Genomic DNA, 26,839 nt, shown 5'->3' on the forward strand with positions numbered 1-26,839 from the left:
ATGATTGACCTCAGCTTTTTCAGTGCTCGTCTCTCAGCTACTGTTGTTAGGCTGTCCAGCTCTTTGCCCACAACAGAGCTCGCTTTCCTAGCCAGTTTATTGGGACGAGAGGCATCCTTCTTCTCAATTGTGCATGCAACGCATTGTGCATGCGTTGTAGAATTAAATTAAATTGCTTTGTAATTTAGAAACTCACACTCCGTTTTTAATAAACACTCCGAATTAACAATCAACAGCCAGCCCTATAAGAACCTTTTAGAAGAATGTTTAAAACAAATTAAACTAATGGAGAGAGAGAACTAAAAGGTTTGGATCTAACAGTTATGTGTTGGACTATATCTGTTTCCAAACTAACAAATTTGTAGTCTTGCATATTAAGCCACATCCATTGTTATGGGTGGATAATATATTAACATACAGCCATCTATTTTTTTAGTTTCCAAAGGTAGGATAACAGTAGATGATGATCAGTTTTCCTACAAAATATAAATACGCCGAAATAGTGTTTTCTCCATCTTTCAAATGTACTCTACAATAAAAAAGGAAAAAGAGCTGTGTAGACAGTATGATAAAAGGAAACCACTGCATCCAGAAATGAAAAGGTGGTGGTTGCTGTGGCTCTCACAAAGTTGTTTTTAACCGGAATCCATCGTTTGATTAAGAATAAAGGGTACAAGTCAAGTTCAGTGTGGTTTTCTTTTTCTACCAAAGAGACACCAACGTTGCTTCCAAGCCATCTAGCAATTCCCAATTACTGTACACGCCCGTGAACAATTGTGAAATCCCCAAAGCATGTCATGTTCTGTGAGGGTGCTGGTTTGCTTCTCCAGATGTGGCCCAAAGGCAAACAAGATTGCTCAAAAGGGATTTTCCTGTTTTTCGTTTCGGCTTAATGTTTGGACGGAGGGCAGTCTTTGATTTAAGTATCTGGTGTCGGCATATGGCCATCACTTTTGCAGAAGTCTCCAGTGATGGTTGGGATCTGATAGTCAAGCTTGTTAATATTTGACTATTAGAAAGCACCTGCCCCCCCCTTCAGCCGGGAGGATTTGCACATAGAATCATTGATCGAAACCTTTCCCAGGAATTTGTGCACCTTCCTCCTGGATAATGCTCTCAATATATCCCTTATTATATCATTCTTCAAAGAAGGAAGAGTAGGAATATTTATATGTCTTTATCGATACAAAATTAGAAAACAAAACTAAGTGGGAAGGTCTTTTGTGGTAGGGCTTCAACTAACGACTATTTTAATAGTGTAGTCGGCGAGTCACAGACTATTTAAACAATTAGTTGAATAATCTTACTGTATATGTTTTATAGCATGAAGTTGATTTAATTTTGTGGCAATTGACAATAAACACAAGAAAAATTGGTATGATGAAAAACACATCTTTTATTGAACATACTGCGGATTTGTCCAATAATAATATAAACATGCACTGTCCCAAACCACTTAGGCACTGTGCTCTGTCAGTACAGACCCCCAAAAAAACTGTCCATTTTTTTAGTTTCAGGCAATTAAATTAAAATCAGGTATACCTTTTTGTCCCTGTAAACAAAAAGCCACATTAGCAGCAGCGCAACAGTAAATAAAACAACTAAAGTAAATTCAGTAATGAACCACAAAGTTTGTAACAAAAGTACTTAATGATTTTCAACAGCTTGAAATCAAATGGTTTTAACTACTTACGTTTGTATATAAGCATATTATATGTACAATGCATGCCATCTTAACCACATTGACTTGAATGTTACGTAAATCTTACTAGCACAAGTCAGACTCTATTTCGTTCAATGTCCGAGATGTTTTTTAAACGTTCGTGCGTCACCGATCTACTGCCATCATGCAGAAGGTCTGCTTTGCAAACTCTGCTATTGTCTTTTTATTGACCATATCAAAGCTAAAATACTCCAAAAATGTAAGTTTTGGTATGTGTAGTAGATTATGACCCTGCCATTCCTGTATGTTCATTACCGCTCAAGCCAGAGACCTTAGTGCACATGCGAGGTTCATAGCAGATTTTATTTATGTAGAGATGTCTCTCTCTGTTGGAGAGACGTGTCTGACGACAATAGTCGACAATGAAATGAACTGTCCACTATTTTTATTTTTGATTTTTATCGACAACGTTATCTAATCATTGCAGCCTCACTGTGTGGCATGGTTGCCAGTTGGCAATCACTGGTCTGCACTACCTGCAAGCTTCCATGTTGTAGACTTGAACGGTTTTGGCTACAGCTCGCCGCCCGGTCTGGTCAGAGGTTTCCAGGCTGTCTGTCAGCCTGTGGCCTCGTCCCTCGCGGGGACAAAGCTCCCGTTCTTCCCGGGGAAAGCCCCCGCCCCAGCGGAATGCTGTACTCGCCTACGGGTGCGAGGCAACCAGGGGAAGGGTGGTTCAACTCGAAGGGTCAAAGGAGACAGGAGGGGACTTAATAATCACACGGACTGCTTTTAGACTGGGGATGTCAAACTCTGGCTCTGGGGCTGAATCCAGACTTACTGTTCTGAGGCAGGCCGGATCAGCAAAAGATTGTCAACTCCATGTTTTTAGCTTTGTTTTTAAGTACAATGCCTGATCATTCGGCCTACATTAGCACCCTACTCTAAATAATATAGTCACGGATGACAAGAAATATTTTCTAACGGATTACACACATTTCTAACACATTTATTCACAACAATGGGGGAAAATATTTTCATGTTTGGCATTGAATGTGTTAACTGGTTTATTTTAACAGTTAAGTAAATGCTATTTTTACAGCTGAACCAAATTACCACACTTTACAAACTCAACACTGTCCTCTAGTGACGGGAAAAGCATTTGGTTTGCATATATTTAAAAAAAAAAAAAAAAAACTTGGAAATGACCTAAGTACTCGCTTCTTTTTTGACACGGTATTCCCTTGTTTTCCATGGGTGTTGTGTTCCCAAAAAGTTCCACGATAGTCAAAACCCGACTACTAAAATAAAAACTACAAGATGTCACAAAATTGAGTTACACCCCTCACATTTCTGCAGATTTCATCATAATACCAAATCGAACATCACTATAAAAACTGCATGAGTGGAATCAGTGAGTTGCATTTCATCAAGGGAAAAACGACCTCAAGCATGTACTTTAAAAAGCTGGAGCAGATAATGATTCCCTCCCTCCAGAAACTGGGTCGCAGGGTAGTGTCTCAGCATGACAATGACCCCAAACAAACCTTTAAGATGACAACTGCTCTTTTAAATGGGCTAAGGATAAATGGGCTAAGGATAAAAGGGGCATCTTCAAGTGGAAGGTGGAGAAGAACAAGATCTTGAACATCCCGCAGTTTTTTCATGTTGTCATGAAAGATTGGAAAAGCATTACACTGGCATTTTGTGAGGCTCTGGTGAAATCCATGGCAAGGAGGATCAAAGTGGATTACATAATACTGAACTTTAGGAACTTTCACTTAAGGGTGTTCTTACTGGTTACCAGGGGTTTAGCTACTAATGACTATATTTTGAGTTTTTTAGGGGGGAAATACATTTACACTGCTATATAGGGTCAATACAGACTACCTTTTATTGTGTCAAAGTGATGTTTCTTCAGTGTTGTCCAATTAAACATTATGATGAAATATCTGCAGAAATGTGAGGGTTGTACTGTACTCACTTTGGTGTCATACTGTATAGATCTCCAAAAAAAGAACACAGAATTGGAGTTCAACTGTAGCACACTTAAATTGGATGGCTTCTCATTTCAGTGTAAGAAAGCGATGTAGAGAGCAGCCAGCTAGTCACATGCTAGCATTGGGGATACTTGGATTGTGCAAGGTTTCGGTGATGATTTAAAATACAACCGTCACTAATTTAGCTGTTTCCCTCGAGTTGTGGCTCCAGGTCATACGTTTCATAAGTATTGAATCTGGCGTTTTTGAGGTACAGGTTCGGCAGGGGTGGTTCGTTGCGTAGCTGAAGCAGTAGGCTGGACTTGCCGAGCCGCTTTTGTTTCTTTTCCAAACTCTGCCTTAGTCTATATCTGGACCCAATAACAATCCACAGAGCACCCAGTGGCGAGCAGCATTTCTTTAAGCTTTCTGACTTTCCTCAGTCTGATTTAATTTAATTATTTCTTTTTAACAAGCCGCTAAAATACTAGCTGTGTTTTTGTTGACTATCATATGGATGGACCTGTGCATCAGCCCGGCTGTTTGATTAACAGCATACACCAATTTATCACAGTTGCGCACGTAGTCACGCCCACCAACACGCTCCACAGCCCTCCGCGACCTGCCCCCATGATAGAATTTGCTGTTTTTTCTGCAGCAGAACACAATGCACGATGAAAATCCATTAAATATTGAAACTACGAAAAGTAAACCGCAATGCGTTAAGGGATTACAGTACTCAGAAATTTATACTGGATACGGCCCACGGGCCGTACTTGTGACATTTTAGGGTAATTCTGTGTGGTGCAATTTATGTGACTACTCCATGTTTTCTATAATGACATTTAGAGAACTATTAAAAGTAACAATTGGACCAATCTAGGCGGTGGCCATATTACCCAAAATTACATAGTTGCTCAGGTGAGCGCCATCACATGACCAAACTCTGAAAACGGCTGGTCAAGTGGTAAGGACACAAACTAGGTTAGCAAGGAGCTGCTGTTTTGAATCCGTCAAAGAAATCAACGACAAAGCCTTGGACTGTAATATCTTACCAGTGTATGATTTCAATTTCATGAGACAAATCGTGTGAAAGGGCTTGGGAATTCGAACCCAACTGAGGTTATCTGCACTTAGAAAGGAGGGAAATCTAGGAGCTGACTTTTTACTCAACCTCCTCCATGTGGCATCTCACTGGTAATGACGGAGCGCCCTAAAAGCATCATAATAATCACTTTGAATTTTACACTTGAATCACAGAGTCTATTGTGTTAAAAAAATAAAGAATACTTGATAACCATTAGGGACATTTAATGGTCTGGAGATATTCTGTTGAGTCAGTTGTGTAAAAAAAAAAAAAAAAAAAACCTGCACATTAGCTTGTGTTCCACAAGACGGGAAACAATTGCAAACATGCTGCGGTTGCTATGGAGATCTGCCTCAGTGTTTTTCAGGCTGACATTGTTGCTTCACCTTCTTTATCTGCAATCGGGCCGGCTGCTTGGGCAAGCCCTGTCAGGTTTCAGCATTTTGTTGTGTTAAATGGTGGGCCGAAGCAATAGTCTACCAGGCCCACTCGGGAGCAATGGTGGGCAAGTTACTGTAAAAAAATATAATCACGGTTACTTCATTTTAGGCCTGCAACTAACGATTATTTTAATAATGTATTAATCTGACGATTATTTTTTGATTAATCGATGAATCGGATAAAGCTAATGTGGATGAATAAGAAAATAGTACAGAAAACAGGTCTTTCTACAAAATTAAACACTAAAAGAATCTGTTGTCAAATATCAAATAAAATACATACAAATGTATGGCATACACCTGCAAATGTACAATAGAAGAAGAAGCAAATGTAATAACCCAGTAACATGATGTTCAACATTAACGCGCAAAAAGTAACCTCTATCACCCTTGCTCACTAACTCGCTCACTCTCTTCTTTGAGAACTTTGCATTATAATGCCAAAAATGTGAGCATGTTGAGGATGCTCTCAGTGAAGACAGCTGCTTGCTGTGTCGTGCATCACGTCTCTTTCTCATAATGAAGCTCGTCATTATTTGCTCATTTTCTAATAAGATAAGAAGGTATAGTATGGGTATTTTTTATGGCACAATTTACTAGGACACAATAATCATTCTGACTTTGCGAAGAAAAGTAAAACTCGATGCCTAATTTTAAACATACTAACACCATTGTGTGCAGGATGAGCTTTTTTTTAAAAAAAACTTTTTTTTATATATGAAACACTATAAAACATGGCTTAAGATTCTAAGTGTAATAAGGGCGGGCACTTAAAAGCCTTGGATTCAGCCAACTCCTTTTTGGCACATGTTTATGTTAATATTGTATTGATCAGCTGATTTTTTTTTTGGGGTGTGTGTTTGGTGCAAATCATTTGTTGTTCCTGTTTGTTGATTAGTGGTTGATACTGTTTTTTTTTTTTGTGGCCATGCCCAAAATAAACCGTATTCATTCATTTTACTGAAATATTATTAAGAAAGCGGGTCGGCAGGACCAGCCTACTGCTTCGGCTATGCAAAAAGCCACCCCTGCTGAACCTGTACCTCACCAACGCCAGATCCTATACACATGAAACGTATAACTGAAATAGTGTCTTGCTCACACACACGCAGTCATTAAGATAGCGGCTTAATTTTCTGCATTACATGCCCTCATAGCTTGTCAGAGGCCAAGGACCGTAAAAAATGCTTGTTATTAGCGGAGTGTCAATCACAATGTCAGAGGCTCACAGCCATATTCGAAATCATATGACAAGTATGTTTATTTTTAAAGGGAAAATACGGAGCAAAACTATATGGTTACAACAAGGTTTGACAAACTATGCAGGAATCATTTTAGGCGGATTTGTTTTGTTTGTTTGCATTATCGTGTGTTTTAGAGTTATTGTTTTACAACGTTGGATCATGAATGTAACCATGTTTGTGTATAATCCTTTCTTGAGTGGAATATTACAGCACTTTTGGTTGAGTTATCCCAGCTTTATCGGTTTTCAGGTATCTTGTTTCAGACTCACCGTGATGTTTCTGCAATGAGTACACTTCAAAATGGTCATATCTTAAAATCCAAAGAGATTAAGTTCCCCGGTGATACGTGGCATGACTTACTTTAGTGACACGTGACAGTCTGACATTAAAATGTTAAAGGGTTTAACCGAGAATTGGTTTGAGAATTGAACGTTAAAATTTAGTCAAATTGCAACAAACATCACAGAATAAACAAATTACCCGAAATGTAAAAAAGTGATGACAGGTTGAAGCCAAAGGCTTATTAGAGACCCGTCCCCAAAATAACTTTGGATGCTTCTTCAATCAATCATATAAACAAATGATCATATCTTACATCATTATAACAATCATTTGTCAATCTATTAAAAATGATTTCTTTTAACATCCTTCTCCTGACTCTCTAACAACTATATTATGTGTAAAAACGAGATCAAAATACACCTAAATAATTTTTTTCCTGTTAATTTTTTTCCTCCTTTGTAACCCCAAACCACCCACGCACTGGTTCTGCAGGCTGGCTGGTACCAACCTGATAACCGGTAGGACAGGACAATCTGCCAAAATTATAGAAATTGCATTCTTTGCTCCCCCAATTGTGTTTGTACTTTATGTGCAATGAAAATGTCCAATCCACTTCCTTTTTAATTCTTGAAACAAAAACCAGCGACAAATGCGAGCAACGAAGGGAATGAATTGTACGTTTGAAGGGAGCTTTGTTTAATTGACTAATGACACCTGCATGTTTTCGGCATTTCATTGATTCCTTTGCATATATTGTGAGACATCTGCAGTTCTTACTGCTCGTATCGACCAATCTTAAAAATATGAGGCCTGAAAAGTTCAACTGTTGTATAGTATTTCTTAATTTGGGATGGCATGGCTGTTAAAGTTGTGGTCTTGTTTGTTTTTCTCTGGTACAGTCCTTCTGGCGCAGCCCATCGAGAACGAATGCATGGAGTCTCTGACACTAAAGATCACAGACTTCGGCCTGGCCAGGGAGTGGCACAAGACCACCAAGATGAGCACAGCGGGCACCTACGCCTGGATGGCCCCCGAAGTGATCAAGTCCTCCACCTTCTCCAAGGGCAGCGACGTTTGGAGGTGGGATCTTTTTAAAAAAAAAAAAAAATCCATTCAAGTATTAAGCATGTAAGTAGTGTGAGTTCAGGAACATGAATCCTCCAATTTTGTTAAGGTTGTGTGGACTATTCGTTTTCATCAGTGACTCGTGCACAATGTGGAGCTAGGGGGAAAGAGAAGCAACTATGTGATTGATGATGGCTGTGTGACATTGACTTGTCTGTTCAGAAAGCAGCACTGTGCTTTGTTGTGGGGCCCATTGTCACTTGTATTGACCCAGAAACAAGCACCACGCCATCCCTTTGTCTGCAAATATGCGAGTGTGAATGTAAAATTAGTGCAAGCCTGTTTTGTGCGTGTGCATCACGTGTTCCATTAGCTTGACTGTGTTTAGACAATAGGAATACCTTACTTTAACTGAAATCCTACTCCAATCCGATTTTTGGGGGCTCACTGACAGTCTGTATCTGAATATAATCTGTTCATAGTTGCCCTTATCTTCCAGGTTGCTACAGCAAAATAATCGATTGGTAATGTTGCTCAGCACCTGTTGTGTTTGGCTTCATATTTTGATACATTTTGTAGTGCTTCATTAACAAACTGCAAGAAGTTTAAGCCTTAAATTGGTTGTATAACTGTCATCCCTTTTTTTTTTTGCGGACAATATCTGTGAAGTAGAAACATTTATTTTGTTTAATTATTATATGGCCCGGCATGGAGGCTGATGGTGCGGGAGTGTCGGCGGCGAATCTAAACGCAAGCATAGCCTTTCCCGCGAATCTCACCAGCTACGACGCTTGTGTTGACACAGCAGAAGACTCGCAGCTAGCTTAGAACTGATGCGGATCAGTTGAACATGACTTTAATTAAAACAAAGATTCACAAGGGCCTGTCGTGGGTGTTGACTTAATGTGATTTCTGCCCTGTGCTCTGAATGTCAGAGTGAAGAAATAAAATAAAACCCCTGCAAAGTTGGGGAAATATTACTGTTAGCCAATCAGAATGCAGAACACAACGAGAAAGTACAGTGGAACCTCGGTTCTTGACCATAATCCGTTTCAGAACCCTGTTCGAAAACCGATTTGTTCAATCACCTAAATCGTTTTTCCCATCAAAAGTAATGTAAATCGTTTTAATCCGTTCCAACACCCTGAATGTTTACCATGAACGTAAACATGAAGCTAACCCAGGCTAATCCTACATTCGCGTTAGCGTAATCTTCCGTACGACAGATTACGCTAACATGAACGTGTAAAAATAAAAAAATCAGGTCGTTTGCACGTCATTTAGCACCCGGCTCTCCACAAAAAGTGGCTAGCGCTTCATTGGAAAGGGAGCTCCGTTCCAACACCCTGAATGTTTTACGTAAACAAAGCTAACCCAGGCTAATCGTACGTTCGCATTATCGTAATCTTCCGTACGAAATATTACGCTAACATGAACGTGTAAAAATAAAAAAAGGATTATAATAGGATTTCTTACCTTTGTGGTGGACGTTGGGGAGAGAAAAATCATCAAAAGTTTTTCAATCTCTTCCGAAACTTGCGGCAGTTGCTTGCATATAGCGCTAACTTCCTTAGCCGCATCACTCGATTTCACAGCCTCCTTATTCTTTACTATTGTACTGATAGTAGATTTAGCCATGCTGTATTCCCTAGCATGATCGGAAACTCGCACTCCTCTTTCATATTTAGCTATTATGTCTTTCTTAAAGGCAATAGTTGGACGAACAACTTGTTTTTTTTTTCACCTGTCCTGCTTGCACCGACCTTCTTCGGAGGCATAATTAGGGGCTAAAACACCCGTACGCCGCTCAGCATCGCACCTTAGCGTACCGGCGTTTGAACTCCGATTTTTTGAACGAAAAGCGAAGCAAGAATTTCTCGAAATTTTTGGTCCAACACAGATTTGTCCGAACTGAGAGGCGTTCGAAAACCGAGGTTCCACTGTAAACTGTGATATAGCAAGGGATTACTCTAATTAATTTAGCTTGTTTTTTTCATGTATTTTTCATATTTTTAACAACTATATAGTATTTCTTGTTTCGGTGCGAAGAACAAAATTACAGGGCAGGAACTAAGAACAGTGTAAAATTGGTCCTATTGACTAACGACCTTTTAGTTTTTTTGAAAGTACGTTCACGGTTATGGCCTAAATGATAGAACGTTATATCGATCACCTCTACCTACTTCTGTGTAAAAAAGGGCATAAAAGAGCATAGTTAACTCCAGTCGCGTGTTTGGGTTTTAAATAGTAGCATATTTGTGTTTTCTGTAGCCTTGCAAACCATTTGAAGAATATTACTAATTAAAAAGGAAGTTTCACAATCCTTAAGATCAGGGTTGGGTAGGGTTACTTTAACTGGATTACTTTCAATTACTTTTGGATTACTCCAATACCAAATATGCTAATAAAAGACAAAAGAAACTAAATATGAATAAAATTATGACTTATAACACGTGGTAAGCTTTCTCTCCTGGCTTTGATCTCTTTGATCTCCGACAAAACTAACATAAAATGCGACAGAAACAAAATGAAAATAAATCCAAACAGCTTGCCAACATCATTTTTGCCGTTCCATGTATTCCGTTACTCCCCAAACCTGCACAAAATTTAGTAATTTTATTCATATTTAGTTTATTTTGTCTTTTATGAGCATATTTGGTATTGGAGTAATCCAAAAGTAATTGAAAGTAATCCAGTTAAAGTAACCCTACCCAACCCTGCTTAAGATGATTTATTGGGAACAAACAGGCAATAAGACTGCTTTTGAATTAATCGACCGTCCTATCCTCTTTTCATACTTGTGTAAGACGCGCACTAAAGAGCGAGCCTTAAGTTGCAATTTCTGTATGCTGATGGCGTGCGCATGTTGTAATTAAATCGCAAAATAAAAAAGAGGAGAAAAAAAGTTTGGTTCTGTACATGCCACATTTATTTAGATCTTCGCAGTAAACGGACAAAGGATAATTGATGGTGTGTGAGCTCCAAGTTCTGAGCCTCCTCTCTGGATACAATGGGAGTGTGTGTGTGTTTTTATATATGTTTCACATTTCTTGGGTAGCACCACAGCAATGAGCACAGCAAAATGTACAAAAAAAAAACTGTTTAGCGAATTATTATTGGCCCCTTAACCCTCCAACAGCCTACCATCAGACTGTTGAGAAGCAAATACGTGTCCTTACAGAAAAGTCGCGATCAGTCTGAAACAAGATACCCAAAAACTGTAAAGCCAACATAGCTCACAAATGTGCTCTGATAGTCAGCTGATGAAACGATTATACACAAACATGGTCTGGTTATATTCACAAGAGTCCATTGAATCCAACGTTGTGAAATATTTACTCCAAAACGATAATGTTGACAGATTAAAAAAAATCTGCCCTAAAAGCATTTCTGCATTGTTTGTTGTAATCCGTTTGTTTCACCAATTTTGAAATATAATTTCCAAATATGGCTGTTAGCTTCTTACCTTTCGACTGACACATTGGTTAGCCAATGAAATTCCCAATATATAAATATATGCATATTTACAATGTGTGTTCAAATCAGAACCAAAAACAAAACATGCATAGTGTAACTCGGGATCTATTTTTATGCGTGATTATCACTCGCAGTCAAACATTTACAACTCTTTTAACAATTTCAAATAATTGGCCAAAGTAAAATACATGGTTTCAGAGGTTTTAGAGCTGTAAACTGTTAGTCACTAAATGGTCACTTTTGGAAACACCTAGACCTACCATTAGAAAAATGTTTTAAATAATTTTTCAGATTTTGATCAAATTTCACCTGGAACCATGTAAGACTTTGTCTTATTGTCCAAGCTGTTTTCCAGCTAAGATGCCCATGCTACACTCTTCTGAAGGCATGTAATTGCAAAAAAAAAAAAACTCAGGCGAGAATAAAAACCTTCTATATCTGAGTGTTCCAACTTAGATTACTCAATGTTATTAGCTCTTGCAGTGATTATTTCAATTTGGACAAAACTTCAGCATCTGAACCTTCAAAAGAGTCTAAAACCGTCCATATTCTCAAACGGTTCAAAAACAACAATTTAATTTACTTTGGCTATGTCTTGGATTTGGGACTTAAGGCAAATTTTACAGGATTGGTAAGCGGTTAAACATGTTTGCTTTAAAAATATGATGACACCCGGAAAACCTTTCACACGAGCTCCTGAATTCAGGGACTAGGCCACACATCTTTTTCATTCTACACGGTGCTTAATAGAACAAATTTATTTTTGTTATTCTTTTGTTTTATATATTCAAGTCCCAAAAAATAAATGACATTCTCATAGCATATCCGAGGATTGAAATGTTTTTGTAAAGCCATGTTTATTTGAATGACTCACAAAAAGTCTCAAAAGGCAGCACAGATCACCATTACAACCCTGATCTACTTGAGGGCAAGGAAAAAATTTATAACTTTAACATGAAGAAACCTTGAGAGGGGGATGCACAGGAAGTTATCCTCTTTCCAGCATGACCAAGCTGCAAATAGTTGCAAAGGGATCAACAGACACTACACAATAATCAACATTAAGTATAGGTAATATCAGAATGTTCAGTTGATGGATTTTTGCTCCAGGATGCCTTAGAATGCCTACACTGTGCAACATCCAGGCTTGCTCTTCTCATTCAAGGACAAGAATATAAGGTCAACGTCACTCATAAACTTTAGAATGTGTGTTGTGTCTTAGGCATGGGGTAAAACACTTCCAGTGAGGTTGGAGATCTTCTTAAAGGGCAGAGTTTTTCACACTACCAAGGCCCCAATGGAGAACATTCTCAAACCTGTATATTTCTTCTTGGCTTTTAGAATGACTAGTAGAAGTGATCCAACAAGAAGGCAGCTTAGCTGTGTTACCATGTTGAGTCAATTGGACTAATGTCGTGGTTTTTCTTGTTTTCCAATGTCACAGTGTTTTTGACATATAGGTGGATCAAGACACAACGTGTATGTATCAGTTTGCAATTGTTCCAATGCTCACGCTTCTTGTCATCCTGTTTTGTTGCTTGGACAGTTACGGCGTTTTGCTCTGGGAGCTCCTGACTGGAGAGGCGCCCTACAGAGGGATTGACGGGCTGGCTGTGGCCTACGGTGTTGCTGTTAACAAGCTGACTCTGCCCATCCCTTCCACATGTCCTGAACCCTTTGCACAGCTCATGTCAGGTGAGACGCTTGCAAAACACACAAAAAAATTACTTAGGTGGAGCAGTTTTTATAAATATTCAACAGTCAACTAGCACAAATTGAAGTCTGTAGATGCTTCATTTCTGGATTTCCACATGTCAGGCCTTCGAGAATCGGATGAAAAGTTCTGGAAGAAATTAAATAGGGAGGCAAGCTATTTATTTCTATGTTTTCCACTGACTTGTTTGTTTTGTGAGTCAGAATGTTGGGACCAGGACCCCCATCGCAGACCCAACTTCAGCTCCATCCTGGCTCAGCTGACTGCGCTGGAGCAGCAGGTGATGGAGGAGATGCCACAGGACTCCTTCCACTCGTTGCAGGAGGACTGGAAGCTAGAGATCCAGGACATGTTTGATGAGCTGCGCGCCAAGGAAAAGGCATGAACACTTTACTTGAATTACTATATTTATGGTATTTGTGAGGTCACTTCTAATATGTACAGTTTACATACCCTTCATACAAGATTAAGATTGTCCAAGATCTAGAATTGTAAAACTGGTCATCCATTTTGCTTTTTCAGGAGCTGCGATGCCGTGAGGAGGAGTTGAAGCGCGCGGCGCTGGAGCAGAAGTCCCACGAGGAGTTCCTGCGGCAGCGAGAACAGCAGCTGGCCCAGTGGGAGCAGGACGTGTTCGAACGGGAGCTAAGCCTCCTCATCCTGCACCTGAACCAGAATCAGAACCAGGAGAAGCCCAATGTCAAAAAGCGCAAGGGCACCTTCAAGAAGCACAAGCTTAAGAGCAAGAACGGCGAGAAGATCAGCATGCCTCAAGGTTGGTGTGCTTCGGCCGACAAAAGTTCTGATCTGTAGACAAACTTGAACTAGTTTAAGAGTGATAAAACAAAAGAAGAATTTATAGGAATAAAAACAACGTTTTGAGGTTCTCCTGCAATCTAATTTAGCACAATTACATATCCAATGATGGTGTTATGGATCCTTTAACCAACTGGGCCGTAGCTGCATCACTTCCTGTGGTGTGTCTTTGGCAGTGCCTATTCCGCATCACTCCTCTCTTCAGAGATGACCTGGACCTTGGCAATCATGGGCAGTACTATTTCTATGACAATACTAATACCCGGTCTTAGATGACTGTGCAAAAACCCTTTTGTTCCAAAACCTTCATCAATTGGTCGCTGTTGTTTTTTGGTGCAACACATCATCCTACTTTTCAGAGATGAACCAGACCTCAGTATTGATGCGTAGCGACCCCTTTTGGTATGTGTGGGAAAAAGTAGGCAAATAAACGTATATACGTTTTAAAACGAAAAATATACAAAGTATTAGCAGTTGTGTATTTATTTGGCAGAGGGGGGAGAGGGGTTAGGCCAGGGAGAAAGTCCAGAGTTCTGACAGCCTGATGAAAGAACTTGTCCTTGAGCCGCCTGGTTCTGGCTTGAAAACCCAGCAGTATTTTCCCTGAAGACAGCTAGAAGAGGCTTTGAGATGGATAGGTGCCGTCACCTGCATTCCTGGTGGCTTTTCCCAGCAAAGTCCTTTTTCAGTCTGAGAGTGAGGCAAACACATGCAAAAACATGCTGGTCACTGCATACAGTGGCCAGCATTTTCTGTACCGGTAGGTATCCTCCCACTCTTTCCTATTTTTCTTGCGCCGAATACTGTCATTGGTCGTTTTTCTCTGTTTTCCTTCCTCACTTACTGACCATTGCACTCCTATTGTAAGGAAAACACGCCATTGTTTTGAAGTACGAAACCTTGAAATGGTGCGAGTAGTTGTTTTTATTTTTTGTTCCCCTCAAACACAAAAGCAGAACAGAAAATCGCAATTGTGTTCATTTTCCCTCTTTCAGATTTCATCCACAAGATCACAGTGCAGGCATCCCCAGGCCTGGAAAAGAGACGGAATTCACCCGATCTGGGCTCAGGCTCATCGCCCTCTTTCGGACCACGTTTTCGCGCAATCCAGCGTGAGTTGGATCTACTTTCTAGCCCTCTTCTAATGGCGTCGGACATATGTGTCCTTTTTGTGCTGTCTGCTTTCACGTGATCACCCACTTTTTTTCTGCAAATGCTCCACCTAACCTTTTCCTTCCCCTTCCTCACCCATAGTTTGTTTAAAAGCAAATATGGGAATCCTCCAGGCAATAAAACTTCCTGTTGTTCCCTTTTCTTTCTTCCGTCGTCTTCTAATCCATTAGTTTTATTTATGTCTCTGTTTGTTCAGTTAGTCCCAGTGACAGCAGTCGGACATTTGGGCTGAGCTCAGTGTGGCCCCTGGAGGCCATGTCTCATAAACACGCCAATGGAGAGCTGAAGTTAAGTCCCCACTGGAGGCCCCAGAGTCCCAAAAGTCCCAAGAGCCCGAAAGTTTTACGCCTCAGTCCTCAGGAGAGCAGGTACGTAAAATTATGTTTCAATTGGGAAGGATTTAATTGAAAAGTGGATTCCATTTCCTGTCCCATGTCTAGTTTGTCGATGAGAGCCAAGCTATTGGTGTCCCACTGCAACGAGGATGGAGAAGCTGCAGATGACTTTGAGGAATACAGACCCTCCACTCCAACTCCTCCCTTGCACAATGGTAACTAACCTGGTCATGTACTCATGTTTCCATGCAGGTAATAGTTGGAATCAAATTAGAATATTGCTGATATTTGTTTTTTAAATGCAAAATGAAATCCGGTGAAGCTATGAGTTGGGTTACTCAGTTCATAAGTGGAATTCTCTTAAATGTAAAATTATTTGAATTTTCAATGATTAATATGCATAATCTATTTCCTCTATTTAGATTAGATAGAACATAGATTTTACTTTGTGGCTCAGAAACCTTAGAGGAAACCGTATTTTATATATATATTATAATGCCCACCGTATTATAAGACGCACCTCCCAAAAAGTCTTTTGTGATATTGTTTTAATATATAAGGCGCACCAGACTATAAGGCGCATGGAAATCAAAACTACGGCAAGCCAAAAAAAAGTATTTTGTTCATTGATTGATCAAAGGATAGGACAGTCGATTAATTCCCTGCTTTATTCCTGGACCCTGGCTTTTTCAGCTGAAAATGAAAATCTCCATTCTGATCCCTGCATCCTGCACGTATTCAAAACGTTTGTCACTTACAGTGCCTAGTTTGACCTAAGAAAAAGTGAAACAATTCTCTACTCTAACATATCTGGTACTGTGACTAAAAAAAGTGTGATCATGACATAAGACTAAAAACCTTTTCATGTGTCGTCTGCATGGCTGGTGGTCTCGTGAAAAGTATCTGGCGCTCTCCCTGCTGTGGTTCGGGTTCTATTCCCGTTGCATTTAATGTTATACAATCGTGAACAACCATGTTCTTAGCCACATGGTGGTCAGGATCGCTTGCTACCATTGTTATGCAATTGTGTTCAGCGATAAATTTATCGACTTTGTCCTTATATAAGGTGAAGCAGATGATAAAGTGCACATTCAGATTTCTGGCTTTGGGGTTTTTTGATGCGCCTTATTGTCTGGAAAATGCGGTAAATGAAACACAAGGTATATAACATGAGTTGAAATGTTTTCTTTTTTTTTTTTTGCAGCTTTGTCAGTAAAGGACAGTTTGCGGCTACCTCTTCATCAAGGAGACTCTGGCAGCGAAGAAGGAGGTCATTCTCCAGCCGGTTCCCCGAGGCCGGAGCGGGGCCCACTTAGGCTGATCTGCAGCACCCACCGCGCCCTGCTGGGAAGCGGCTCCCTCTTGGCCTCCGTCGGCTTAGGTCGCTGCTTGGACATTTCCCCGAAAGTTCCCCCTCGAACTAATCCGCCCTCCCTTGAGGATTGTGCGACCTTTTTCGAGAGCTTGCCCGCTAAAACCTCAGTTCCGGAACCCCCCGTGGTGGACGACCTCATCACCTTCTCCGCCTCTGAGCCGCTTCCCAGACCACTTCTGGATTTAGCCCTGCAGTGCCAAGAACTGGCCCCATTGCCGATGACGCCGCCAATAGTGCAACGGGATCACGGGACGTGGCAGGACGAGAACTTAAATTTCCATTCCACTAACGGAGATGCGAGTCCCGAGAGGTTGGAATTTGGAAGTCCAAGACTGCATGGTTCCCAACTCGGTAGGTATAAAAACTTGAGCACATCCTAACCCCAAATGTATTTTAAAAGTTCTAGTTTTTTCTAAGGCTGCAAGGACAAAAATCTGTAATAGAAAATGTCGACTAATGTCGCCAAACTTTCCAACGGAGTGAGGAAATTTACCGATCATTATCTGCTAGAGTTGATCATGCGCAATAGCGTCTTGGTCTGGAGCGGTAACATCCAGTAAAAAGACTACTTGCTAAGTTTGCAAAGCAGACCTTGCATATCACGGCAGTAGCTAGGTGATGCACCAACATTTAAAGAGAAAAGCCACGCTGGACAGTCTGACTCTGCTTGTAAGATTCAAGTAACTTTCATGCCAATACAGTATTGATGACGTGCATTGTACATTTTATACGTGTATAGTTCTCTTTAAAAGATTGCTTGAAGTTAAATGCATGCGTCCAAAGTACAAACATCAGTTATTAAAATGTCAAAAACAATCAAAAAGATTAGTTGTTGTAACTGTTTGAAATCAAACTGTTGAGAATCGTTAAGTACTTTTGTTGCGGTCTTAGCAGTTGGATCACTGAATGTACCTCACAAAATGCACATATTTGTTTCATTTACTGATCTACTGCTGCTAAAAAGCCTGTTCTTTATTTACAGGGATAAAAATGTTGACTTGATTTTAATAATTTATCTATTTGCTTGTCCCTAAAATATGGACAGAGGTTTATTAATCGATTTGTTTCCATGTCTAGTCTGTGTCTAATTGGTTTTAGTTATAACATTTTTGTGTAATTTCTGTACAAACCCGCTGTATGTTTGATAAAATAAGTTTTTTTTAATGTATCTATTTTTATTTCTTATCATGATTAGCCACACAATGTTCACAATTGCATAACTTCAAATGAAATGCAATGCATTCAACTCTGCTAAATTGAAGGAATACATTAATAAATACCCTAATATTCAACTAATAGTTTCAATAGTTCAATATTCAGGCATGAACATCTCTTTCCTTTAGGAGAAATTTCCAGTTTTGAGATAAGAAAAGGGTGACCTATGTGACTTGTATAGATCCAAGGAGAAATTATTAAAGGTGGAGAGGGGTCTAGAGATTTCCCAGAATGTTCATGCATTTGGTGCATTTGAATTGAAAATCTGTGCATTTCGTGCGGGCAAAGGAATTGTACTTATTTGTGTGTGAGATTTGATCTCATTATGACACTATTTGTATTCATGGTACCAGAGACCAGAGGATTGAGAAAACAGAAAGCTGTCCTTAAAGGTATTAATAAACGCAGAAAAGCATGAGGGAAACAAGTCTCTGGTGTATCTAATGATGAATTGGACTTTAAAGGACATGAAACGAATGCATTGTAAATTTTATGTTGGTATTGTGTTCAGTTGTCAATAAATTATTTGAATCATGGCCACATGTTTTCTACAACCTTAGTTACATCAATGCTTTATTTGAGCTTGGGTAAATGTCAAGCTAAATTTTGTACCAATTTTAAATAGGAAAAATAGGTTTGCGCGTTCCACACAAATGAATATTATATCTCCTCTACAGCTTCCTCGCCTTTTTAAGCCCTGACCCATTTTAATGCCTGACTATTGAAATAGTCATTAGTTGCAGCCTTACCTTTTTTTATTCGGTAGAATTTTTGGATATACGACACAACCTTAAGTGTGAGATGTCAATTCAAGTTCAAAATTTGCTAATTCCCAAACTCTTTGTGCTCTTCCCAGTTCTGGACCTGCCCCTGTGCCAGGACACGCAGGATTCTGAGGAAAAGCCCCCCAGGCCTTGCTCCCCCCACCCGAATCTCACCTCCTGGAGCCCTAAAACTTGCCGAATGGAGGTCAGTGTCATTCCCCGGCCACGGCCTTCGCCCATTCGGCCCCGCATAGACGCTTGGAGCTTCATCTCGGCGGGCGCCACCCGGAACACGAGCCGCTCGGACGGCTTGCCATTGGGATACCAGCCCTCTCCTACCAACCCCTTCACCAACTATGACCCCTTCCCGTCACCCGCTCACGATCCCTTCGCCCTCCGGGCCGAACCCACGAGCGCTTCTGACAAAACCTCGTCCTTTGACCCCTTCACGCCACCTTTTCCCACCTCCCGTTCGGCTCCCTGCTCCGCCAACGGCTCCCCGACGCTGCCTTCGTTTCGCATGGCGCCGCTAAACCCGGCTGACTCGCCGCTCATCGATCTGGGCTGGGCGGCGTGCGGAACCAAAGAGAAAGTCCACCCCCGGAGGACTCTGGGACTCAAACCTTTCAGGTCGCCTACGCAACTTCGAGACGACCGGTTCTAAAGTCTACAAAATTGGCTCATCGGGTTTGTGCAGGTCCCCAGACATGACATGTGCAAATAAACAAAATACACAGGTACCGTAATTTCCTCAATATAAGGCGCACAAATTATGAGGCGTATGACCCCAAAAATAGTCATTTGTGAAATGTTTTCATTCTTTAGGCATACCGGACTAACAGCCAAATGGAATTAACACTACAATAAGGGCTCGGGTTGCACCAAAAAGAAATAAGGACCATAGTTGTGCATTGATTGATCAGCAATACATAATTTGCTTAACATTGCAACAGGAATCGAACCCAGATCCTAGCCACTAGAGATACAGACAACACACGAAAAGGCATTAGGTTTTAGCGCCAGGATTTGAAAGTGCTTTTAATCCTTGAAAAATGCTTGAATTTTAATTTTGGGTTTTCAAGGATTTAGAAGTGTTTGAATTTTAGGTAAGGTGTTTGTAAATGCTTGAAATTGTTGACTTTTTTTATCAACAAGTCTGCTTAAAAATGATACCGATACTGATCTTTGGTGGCTTCGCTTTGCCATTGTATCTTTTATTCCCTTGAGATTAACGGCAGCTGGTATTAGTTGGTATGGCATTGTCCAATGAAGTGTCCTCTCCCCCCACGGGTTGTGTCTAAGAGGACAGGTCCATGCTGCACCTACACAGGACACTGAAATGTGTGTGAGAGATTTGTCTAAAAAAAAAAAAGAATAGATTCGCAATTTACTCATGGTATAAAATTTTAATATCTTGATAAATGCCCAGGCAAGATTAAAGATCGCAAATGTAAATTTGCAGATATACAAGTGGCTCTGCAAAATACATGATTCACGCCGTAGTCTTCTTTAATGGTACTGGAGGAAGTAGAAAAATGGCTTTGAATGTCCCTAAAAAGTGGTAGCAAATCGTGTACAAACCACACAATTTTTATTCTTGGTAACAAATTGTTGTTATTAAGCCAAGCTGCAAGAATATTAAACATAAAACCAGTCAGTATGGTATCACCAACTCGTAAAGTCTTTGCAAAGTACATTCGGTCGTTCTGAATTGCTTGAAGAAAGAGGCATTGTTGGAAGTAATTCTGACGTTCTGACCTGCATAAACAGAATGGCATTGTGGAAAGTAATTCAGACATTCTGAATTGAATGAAGAGAAAGGCATTGAGGGAAGTAATTCATTCATCTTGAAAGATATGAATAAATGCATGGCTGCACATATTCAAAACATTTGTCACTTACAATTATCACTTTAAGTGGAAAGTGGAACAAAATTTTATCCAAATTTTTAATCACTTTGTTTTCTCTTGTACCTATTCATGTATTGTCTATCCCAGTGGTCTAGTGGATAGGATCCACTCCCTCCTTGCAGGGGATCCGGGTTCGATTCCAGTTGCATCCAAATTTATGCTATTGTGAACAACCATCCTTGTGCATAGCGACCCGATGATTAGCATTGGGTGCTCTTACCTTGCGATCTAGTTCGATCCCCGTTACCACCATTGTTACAAAATTGTGTAGTTTTTAGCCCGAACAAGTGGTTCAAAAAAACAATGTTGATTTTAGAAAATGGGCAATCATAATAATAACATATTAACATATCAACGTTCATTTTATGATAAACAATCCTCGAGGGTTGAGAAATTTGCATTTATGTTACATAACATGAGCAAAAAAAGAAAGAGCAATACATTTCATTTTTTGTGTTGCTTTTTTTTTCCCCCTCAAAATTTGTCAACCATTTTTTTTTCTGGGTCAAATCTTGGAATATGATAAACATTCCCAATATGAAAATGATATATTCTCGAGAATCTGCCCCAGTGTATAGTTGAGCCATGTCATTATTATTTTTGCTTTTCCTTTTTTTTTTTTTTTACCTATATTTTGTTTCTTTATATTTCTGCAGCACTGTCTGTTCCCTTGAAAATTGCGAACTCTGTTTCATGATGAAACAGTCCGCAACGTTGAAACTTTCGTGGAAATTTTGTTTGTTAATGATGCAAGGTTCAATATTTAGGATTTACAAAAAAGATCATTAACTTTTTTTTATTATAAAATGGCTTTGGCGCTCTCTGCAGGACCAAAGCGATACTACAACTCCCAGCGTCACAAGGAAATAGTTTGCTCACTTATTTGCATTGATTAAAAGTACTTGGTGGCTCATAAATCACGTGATACACCGAATCGATGATCTAATTAGTTCATTAGATTTTATCGATTAGTTGTTGCAGCCCCACCTGAAATATATGTAGTGACTCTTGAAGCAAGGTTAAAGATTTTTTTTTTCAATATTTGACAATAGTAAAATCTGAAAAGCTGCTAAAAACGAACCAGTTGCTTTTAGAAAACAACAAAAACAAAATCAAATCGTGGACTGGTTGTAGAGCGCCTTAGGTTTCGCTCTTAATTTCTCAAGAATTGTCGTAACTCCTCATTTTAGTTGTGTTATCACAGATTTTAGTCATTTCTAAAGAAGGTCTGCTTTCACAAAGCCGCCAAGGAGTGTTTAGCGTGCACCAATTCGCACGTTTTTATCACATTTTCTTTCCATTTGACACTACACCAACTCATGTCACGTCTGGGGCCTTTGTCGTCCACCTTCCCTGACATAACAGACACTCTACCTCCACAGACCGACAATTTGACTAAACGACAAGGGACAATTTAGAGAGTCTGGACTCTAAATTTGGCCTCGATCTTCAGCGCTTTGCAGGGAAAGTTGGTGAAGTGTGAAACGCGCAGTAAGCAAAAAGCATGACCCGTGCATTCCTCTCTGGCAGGAAATAACACCCTGCTAACATTCCGGCACAATAGCAGCAGGGACCAGATATTATGCCAAAGACTGCTCTTGGGGCCATAAAATAATCGTCCTGTTGGATCCTACCGAGATGTGGAAGCTTAAACTCGATAAGGAGAATCTCTTCTAATCATCAGAACGTCTTGTTTAGGACCTCGCTATAAAGCTGCCTTTTCTGCCCCAAAGATAAGTATTTTGATTGTTTTTGAAAGAGGGGGTAGGGGAAGTTGGAAAAAACGATTTTTAACTCATTCAATGCCGGTCGTTTTTCTCAAATCGGGAGACGGACAATTGTTTTTGAAGCCAAGTCACATTTATTTGTATAGCCCTTAATCACAAGATATCTCAGGACTGCGCAGCTTACAATAAGACCATCCCTTGATCTGAAACCAACATGCGGGCAAGGAAAAACCCCAAATTCTCAGCATGAGTAAAAAATAAACCCTAAGGGGCCTCACAAGTGGTGATCCCACTTCCAGGATGACCAGGGTCCAAAAGATTTAGCATTGGGTAACAGTGCTCAAAACATAGTGAAGATCAATAAAAGAGAACAATGGGTAATATGTTGACATTTTTCCAGAAAGTGTATGACAGCAACGATGCCTCAATCCTGTAAAATAGTCCAAAAAGTCCATAACAGCAACGACGCAGCTTCCCATTCACATGCTTCAAGTCCAGATGCCGGTCCGCTGACTCACCTCAAATCATAGGCACTCGGAAAAAGACAGAAAAATAAAAGTATGAGGTGGGCATCAATAATAAGCTATCGAAAAGAAGTGGGTCTTAAGTCTAGATTTAAAAACTTTCTTCCTGAGGTTGCAGATCTTATTTCCAGAGGCAGAGCATTCCACAGCACCGGGGCCCGGATAGAGAACGCTCTTGAGCCTGCAGACTTCTTCTTGGCTCTTGGAGTCACAAGTAAACCGGCATTTTCCGAGCGGAGGCTCCGTGCGGGAACATAAGGGGAATCGTATCGGAGAGATAAGAGGGGGCAAGTCCGTGCTAACATTTGGTTTTTAGTAAGGGAACCTTAAAGTCACATCTTAAACGGAATGGGAGCCAGTATAGGGGTCTTGCTGCTTCATTTTGAACCTGCTGCAAACTTGTGGTCCTAGACCAGACAGCAATACATTACAGTAATCAAGCCGAGAAGTAATAAACGCATGGATTATAATTCCGGCATCCGATTGAGACAGCATCGGAAGGAGGCCTGGAGAAAATTGAGTTTTTTAGTTATATAGGCATAGGCAAGGTTCCCTGTAGTCTGAGCGTTTCCACAAAGTCTGTAAGCAACATCAATTCCAAAGTGTGGCAAGCAAATTGATATCCAAAACCTAAAATCTAATCTAGTTACATTCTGCTGCATTTCTGGCAATAGGAAAGTATGATTTCACATATCAATGAATCGGCTAAAGTACTATTAGGGAGGTTGCACGGCCCACAAACATTTGTTCTCAAAACCTTTTCATTCAAAAAATGTTATGGATTTATTTAGTTAATTGCACAATCTAGAACTGCATTCAATCGCAGTTTTTTTAGTGGAAGTAGTTCTGGCAAAAAATCTTGACTTGATATAGTTGCAAGTCATTATCAGGAACAGTCTGCCTCTTGTGATGTTTTACAACACAAAAGAAGCAAGAAATGTCGTTTTCTAATCATGGCCGAGCCGAAAGAAATCTGTTTAACACTGCGCAAAGGCAGAAACCTACTGAAAGTTGCATTCAAGGTGCATACACCAGCACTTTCCTCTGTCCAGCTCACACGCACGTTTACTTTCATTTATTCAATCTCGTGTTGATATTGACTTTAAAATACCACATTTAAAACACACAGAGGGAGCCTGGGTTGTTGTGGCCGAATTTGCCTGGGAATTAATTTTGTAATCGTGAAATCTGTTTTTTTTTAATGCGCTGGATCAATTTTCTTGTGCGCTGAGAAGGTCTGGATAGTGTGCAATTGCGCACGCGCGCAGCTTTGAGGCGACCTTGGGCATAGGGGTATCAAAGGAAAACTTGAACCCTCATCTTTCATTAGAAACAAGTATGTTTCTAGCTTTTACCATTGTTTAGTAAACAACAGTTAAACAAATTTAAAATTCTAAATTCTTAAATACTTGTTTCCAAGAAAACAGTTTTTTTTTTTTTTTTTTTTAAAGGATGCATTTCAAAGAACTTTAACTTCAGCGCTTGCTTTTCTTTGTTTTTGTATTCAAGATACCTCAAATATCTAAAAATTGCTCTCCATAAAAACAAGGGCACTTTGCTCGTAAAATAAAGTTTAATTGAAAGAACACTGAACTGATGCACGGACTTGATGATGATTCTGGTGAAGTGATCACATGATTTTGGTCACCATGGCGATCGCGCGACTGCGTTCACGAAACATCATCCCTCTCACAACAGACGATCTTCTTTTAAAAAAGGAATAAGCTCTGTTGAAGAATTAACTGCCTATTACTATTCGTCCATATCTCGACTCAAAACACACTGCTTCACTACGTCAACTCGCACTCGTTTGCCGAACATAGGAAGCAACACCAGGAAGTTGGGCTTCTTCGATGTGTGGACAAAGATCTAATATAAGCCCCTCCAGCCATTTAAGGTGATTTATATGGAATTCCCAGAGGCTTGATACTCACTGATAAACTGTGCCAAACCTTTTATAATAGTTTTTTTTTTTTTTAAATAAGAAAAAGTATTTGGTCGTTACGGCATTGAATGAGTTAATGGAAATGAAAAAGAACGGTCGCTGAGGATGTCAAATGATGTAAGTAGAGTGATAGAAATTCATTCCAGGGGCGTATATTGTTAACCGCTTTCTATGTCGCACACTGGATAAACGGTCGGATGTATCGGATGTCACGACGATAAAGTCGGACTCGTGCTCCACTGGACTATTTAAAGTGATAGGGTGCTCCATGACAATCTCCAATTCCGAATATTGGTCCGATTGGTTTTCCTTTTTGAGTGAAAGGGGGTTCCTAATCGTAAATGGAAACGTCCGCCATCTTTTTTTGTTGTATTTTGACTTTTGCGGGATCATGAAAACGACGCGTCGATATTTGTTTTTCAAATTCTGCCCTGTGACACGCCGTTTTATTTTGGCTTATGGGGATTTGCGAAATATCCCGCACCAGGCTGGGCCTAATCCACTCTTCTCGTCATTTGTCAACGGAATTGTTTCCTTTCATTTTGTGTGAACGTGTTTTTATTGTTTTTGGAATATAATGGGTTTTAACCTGTGGAAATAAAAAAGAGAGATGGGAAAGAGTTGCCATTTTGACACTTCATCATTTAAAATGTGTTGCTTTTTGTGCTACGTTCAACATTTATGGAATGAATGCAGTTTGAAACGCACGATGCTTGGGGGGGCAGAGCTTATCACCATATTGTGAAGGACAAAATTGAATTGTGTGCTTGAATCAACATCTGGGTCGCGAGAGTTGACGGGTAAAAACAAGCAATGGAGTGAGTGGTTCTAGGTTTTTATTCCAATAAAACTGGATTTTCTGGGGTTGTAATGGTTTGACAAATACGTTTTCAAAATGGCTGACGTATTCCGAATGGTGGCAACACAACGGGCTATGACAAAAATGAAACTTAAATGGGTGGAAAATTGCCAAGGTACCAGCTTTGCGCCAGACATTTGTCCAGACTGAATCCTGACATGGAAAGAGTTCATGGTAGAGGTAAGATCTTGGGCTGAGTTGGGGCTTAAAATGTCAATCATTAAGTCAGGCTGACCAGGCTTCTCTCTCTGGCGCATGCTAAAAGATACATACTAACAAGTTATGCTCCTCCTTGATCTGCTACCTTATCGTGGTGGAGGAGTTTGTGTGTCCCAATGATCCTAGGAGCTATGTTGTCGGGGGCTTTAAGCCCCTGGTAGGGTCACCCATGGCAAACAGGTCCTAGGTGAGTGGCCAGACAAAACGCAGATCAGAAGACCCCTAATGATGAGAGAAAACTTTGGTCCTCGATTTCCCTCGCCCGGACGCGGGTTACCGGGGCCCCCTTCTGGAGCCAGGCCTGGAGGTGGGGTCCGCTGGCGAGCGCCTGGTGGCCGGACCCTTACCCACGGGGGCCGGCCGGGCACAGCCCGAAGGGACGACGTGGGACCCTCTTCCCATGGGCTCACCACCTGTAGGAGGGGCCAAAGGGGTCGGGTGCGCAGAGAGCTGGGTAGCAGCCAAGGGAGGGGTCCTTGGCGCGACGATCCCCGGCTACAGAAACTGGCTTTTGGGACATGGAACGTTACCTCTCTGGCAGGGAAGGAGCCCGAGTTGGTGCGTGAGGTTGAGAAATTCCGACTAGATATAGTCGGACTCACCTCTACGCACGGCTTGGGCTCTGGTACCAGTCCTCTCGAGAGGGGTTGGACTCTCTTCCACTCTGGAGTTGCCCGTGGTGAGAGGCGCAGAGCCGGTGTGGGCATATTAATTGCTCCACGGCTCGGCGCCTGTACGTTGGGGTTCACCCCGGTAGACGAGAGGGTAGCCTCCCTCCGCCTTCGGGTGGGGGGACGGGTCCTGACTGTTGTTTGTGCTTATGCACCAAATAGCAGTTCGGAGTACCCAACCTTCTTGGGGTCCTTAGAGGGTGTGCTTGAGAGCGCGCCCCCTGGGGACTCCCTCGTACTGCTGGGAGACTTCAACGCTCACGTGGGCAATGACAGTGAGACCTGGAAGGGCGTGATTGGGAAGAACGGCCCCCCTGACCTGAACCCGAGTGGTGTTTCGTTATTGGACTTCTGT

At 40.8% G+C, this 26,839-nt stretch overlaps 1 protein-coding gene across 1 annotated transcript in view; it reads left to right on the forward strand.

Annotated features, from left to right (window-relative positions):
• The window catches only part of LOC148356487 (mitogen-activated protein kinase kinase kinase 11), a 35,087-nt gene extending 9,734 nt beyond the window's left edge, over positions 1-25,353 (forward strand). The window contains exons 2-10 of the mRNA XM_088347096.1: positions 7,595-7,775; positions 12,784-12,932; positions 13,155-13,330; positions 13,474-13,726; positions 14,763-14,879; positions 15,137-15,308; positions 15,381-15,490; positions 16,480-17,001; positions 18,722-25,353. Of these exons, the coding sequence (XP_088203222.1) occupies positions 7,595-7,775; positions 12,784-12,932; positions 13,155-13,330; positions 13,474-13,726; positions 14,763-14,879; positions 15,137-15,308; positions 15,381-15,490; positions 16,480-17,001; positions 18,722-19,293 (2,252 nt within the window). The 3' untranslated portion in view covers positions 19,294-25,353. The remainder of the gene's footprint in view (positions 1-7,594; positions 7,776-12,783; positions 12,933-13,154; positions 13,331-13,473; positions 13,727-14,762; positions 14,880-15,136; positions 15,309-15,380; positions 15,491-16,479; positions 17,002-18,721) is intronic.
• The last annotated feature ends 1,486 nt before the right edge of the window (positions 25,354-26,839 follow it).

Source organism: Urocampus carinirostris, chromosome 11 (genome assembly GCF_059441175.1).
Source record: "Urocampus carinirostris isolate Australia breed hairy pipefish chromosome 11, RoL_Ucar_1.0, whole genome shotgun sequence".
NCBI classification, from domain to species: domain Eukaryota; kingdom Metazoa; phylum Chordata; class Actinopteri; order Syngnathiformes; family Syngnathidae; genus Urocampus; species Urocampus carinirostris.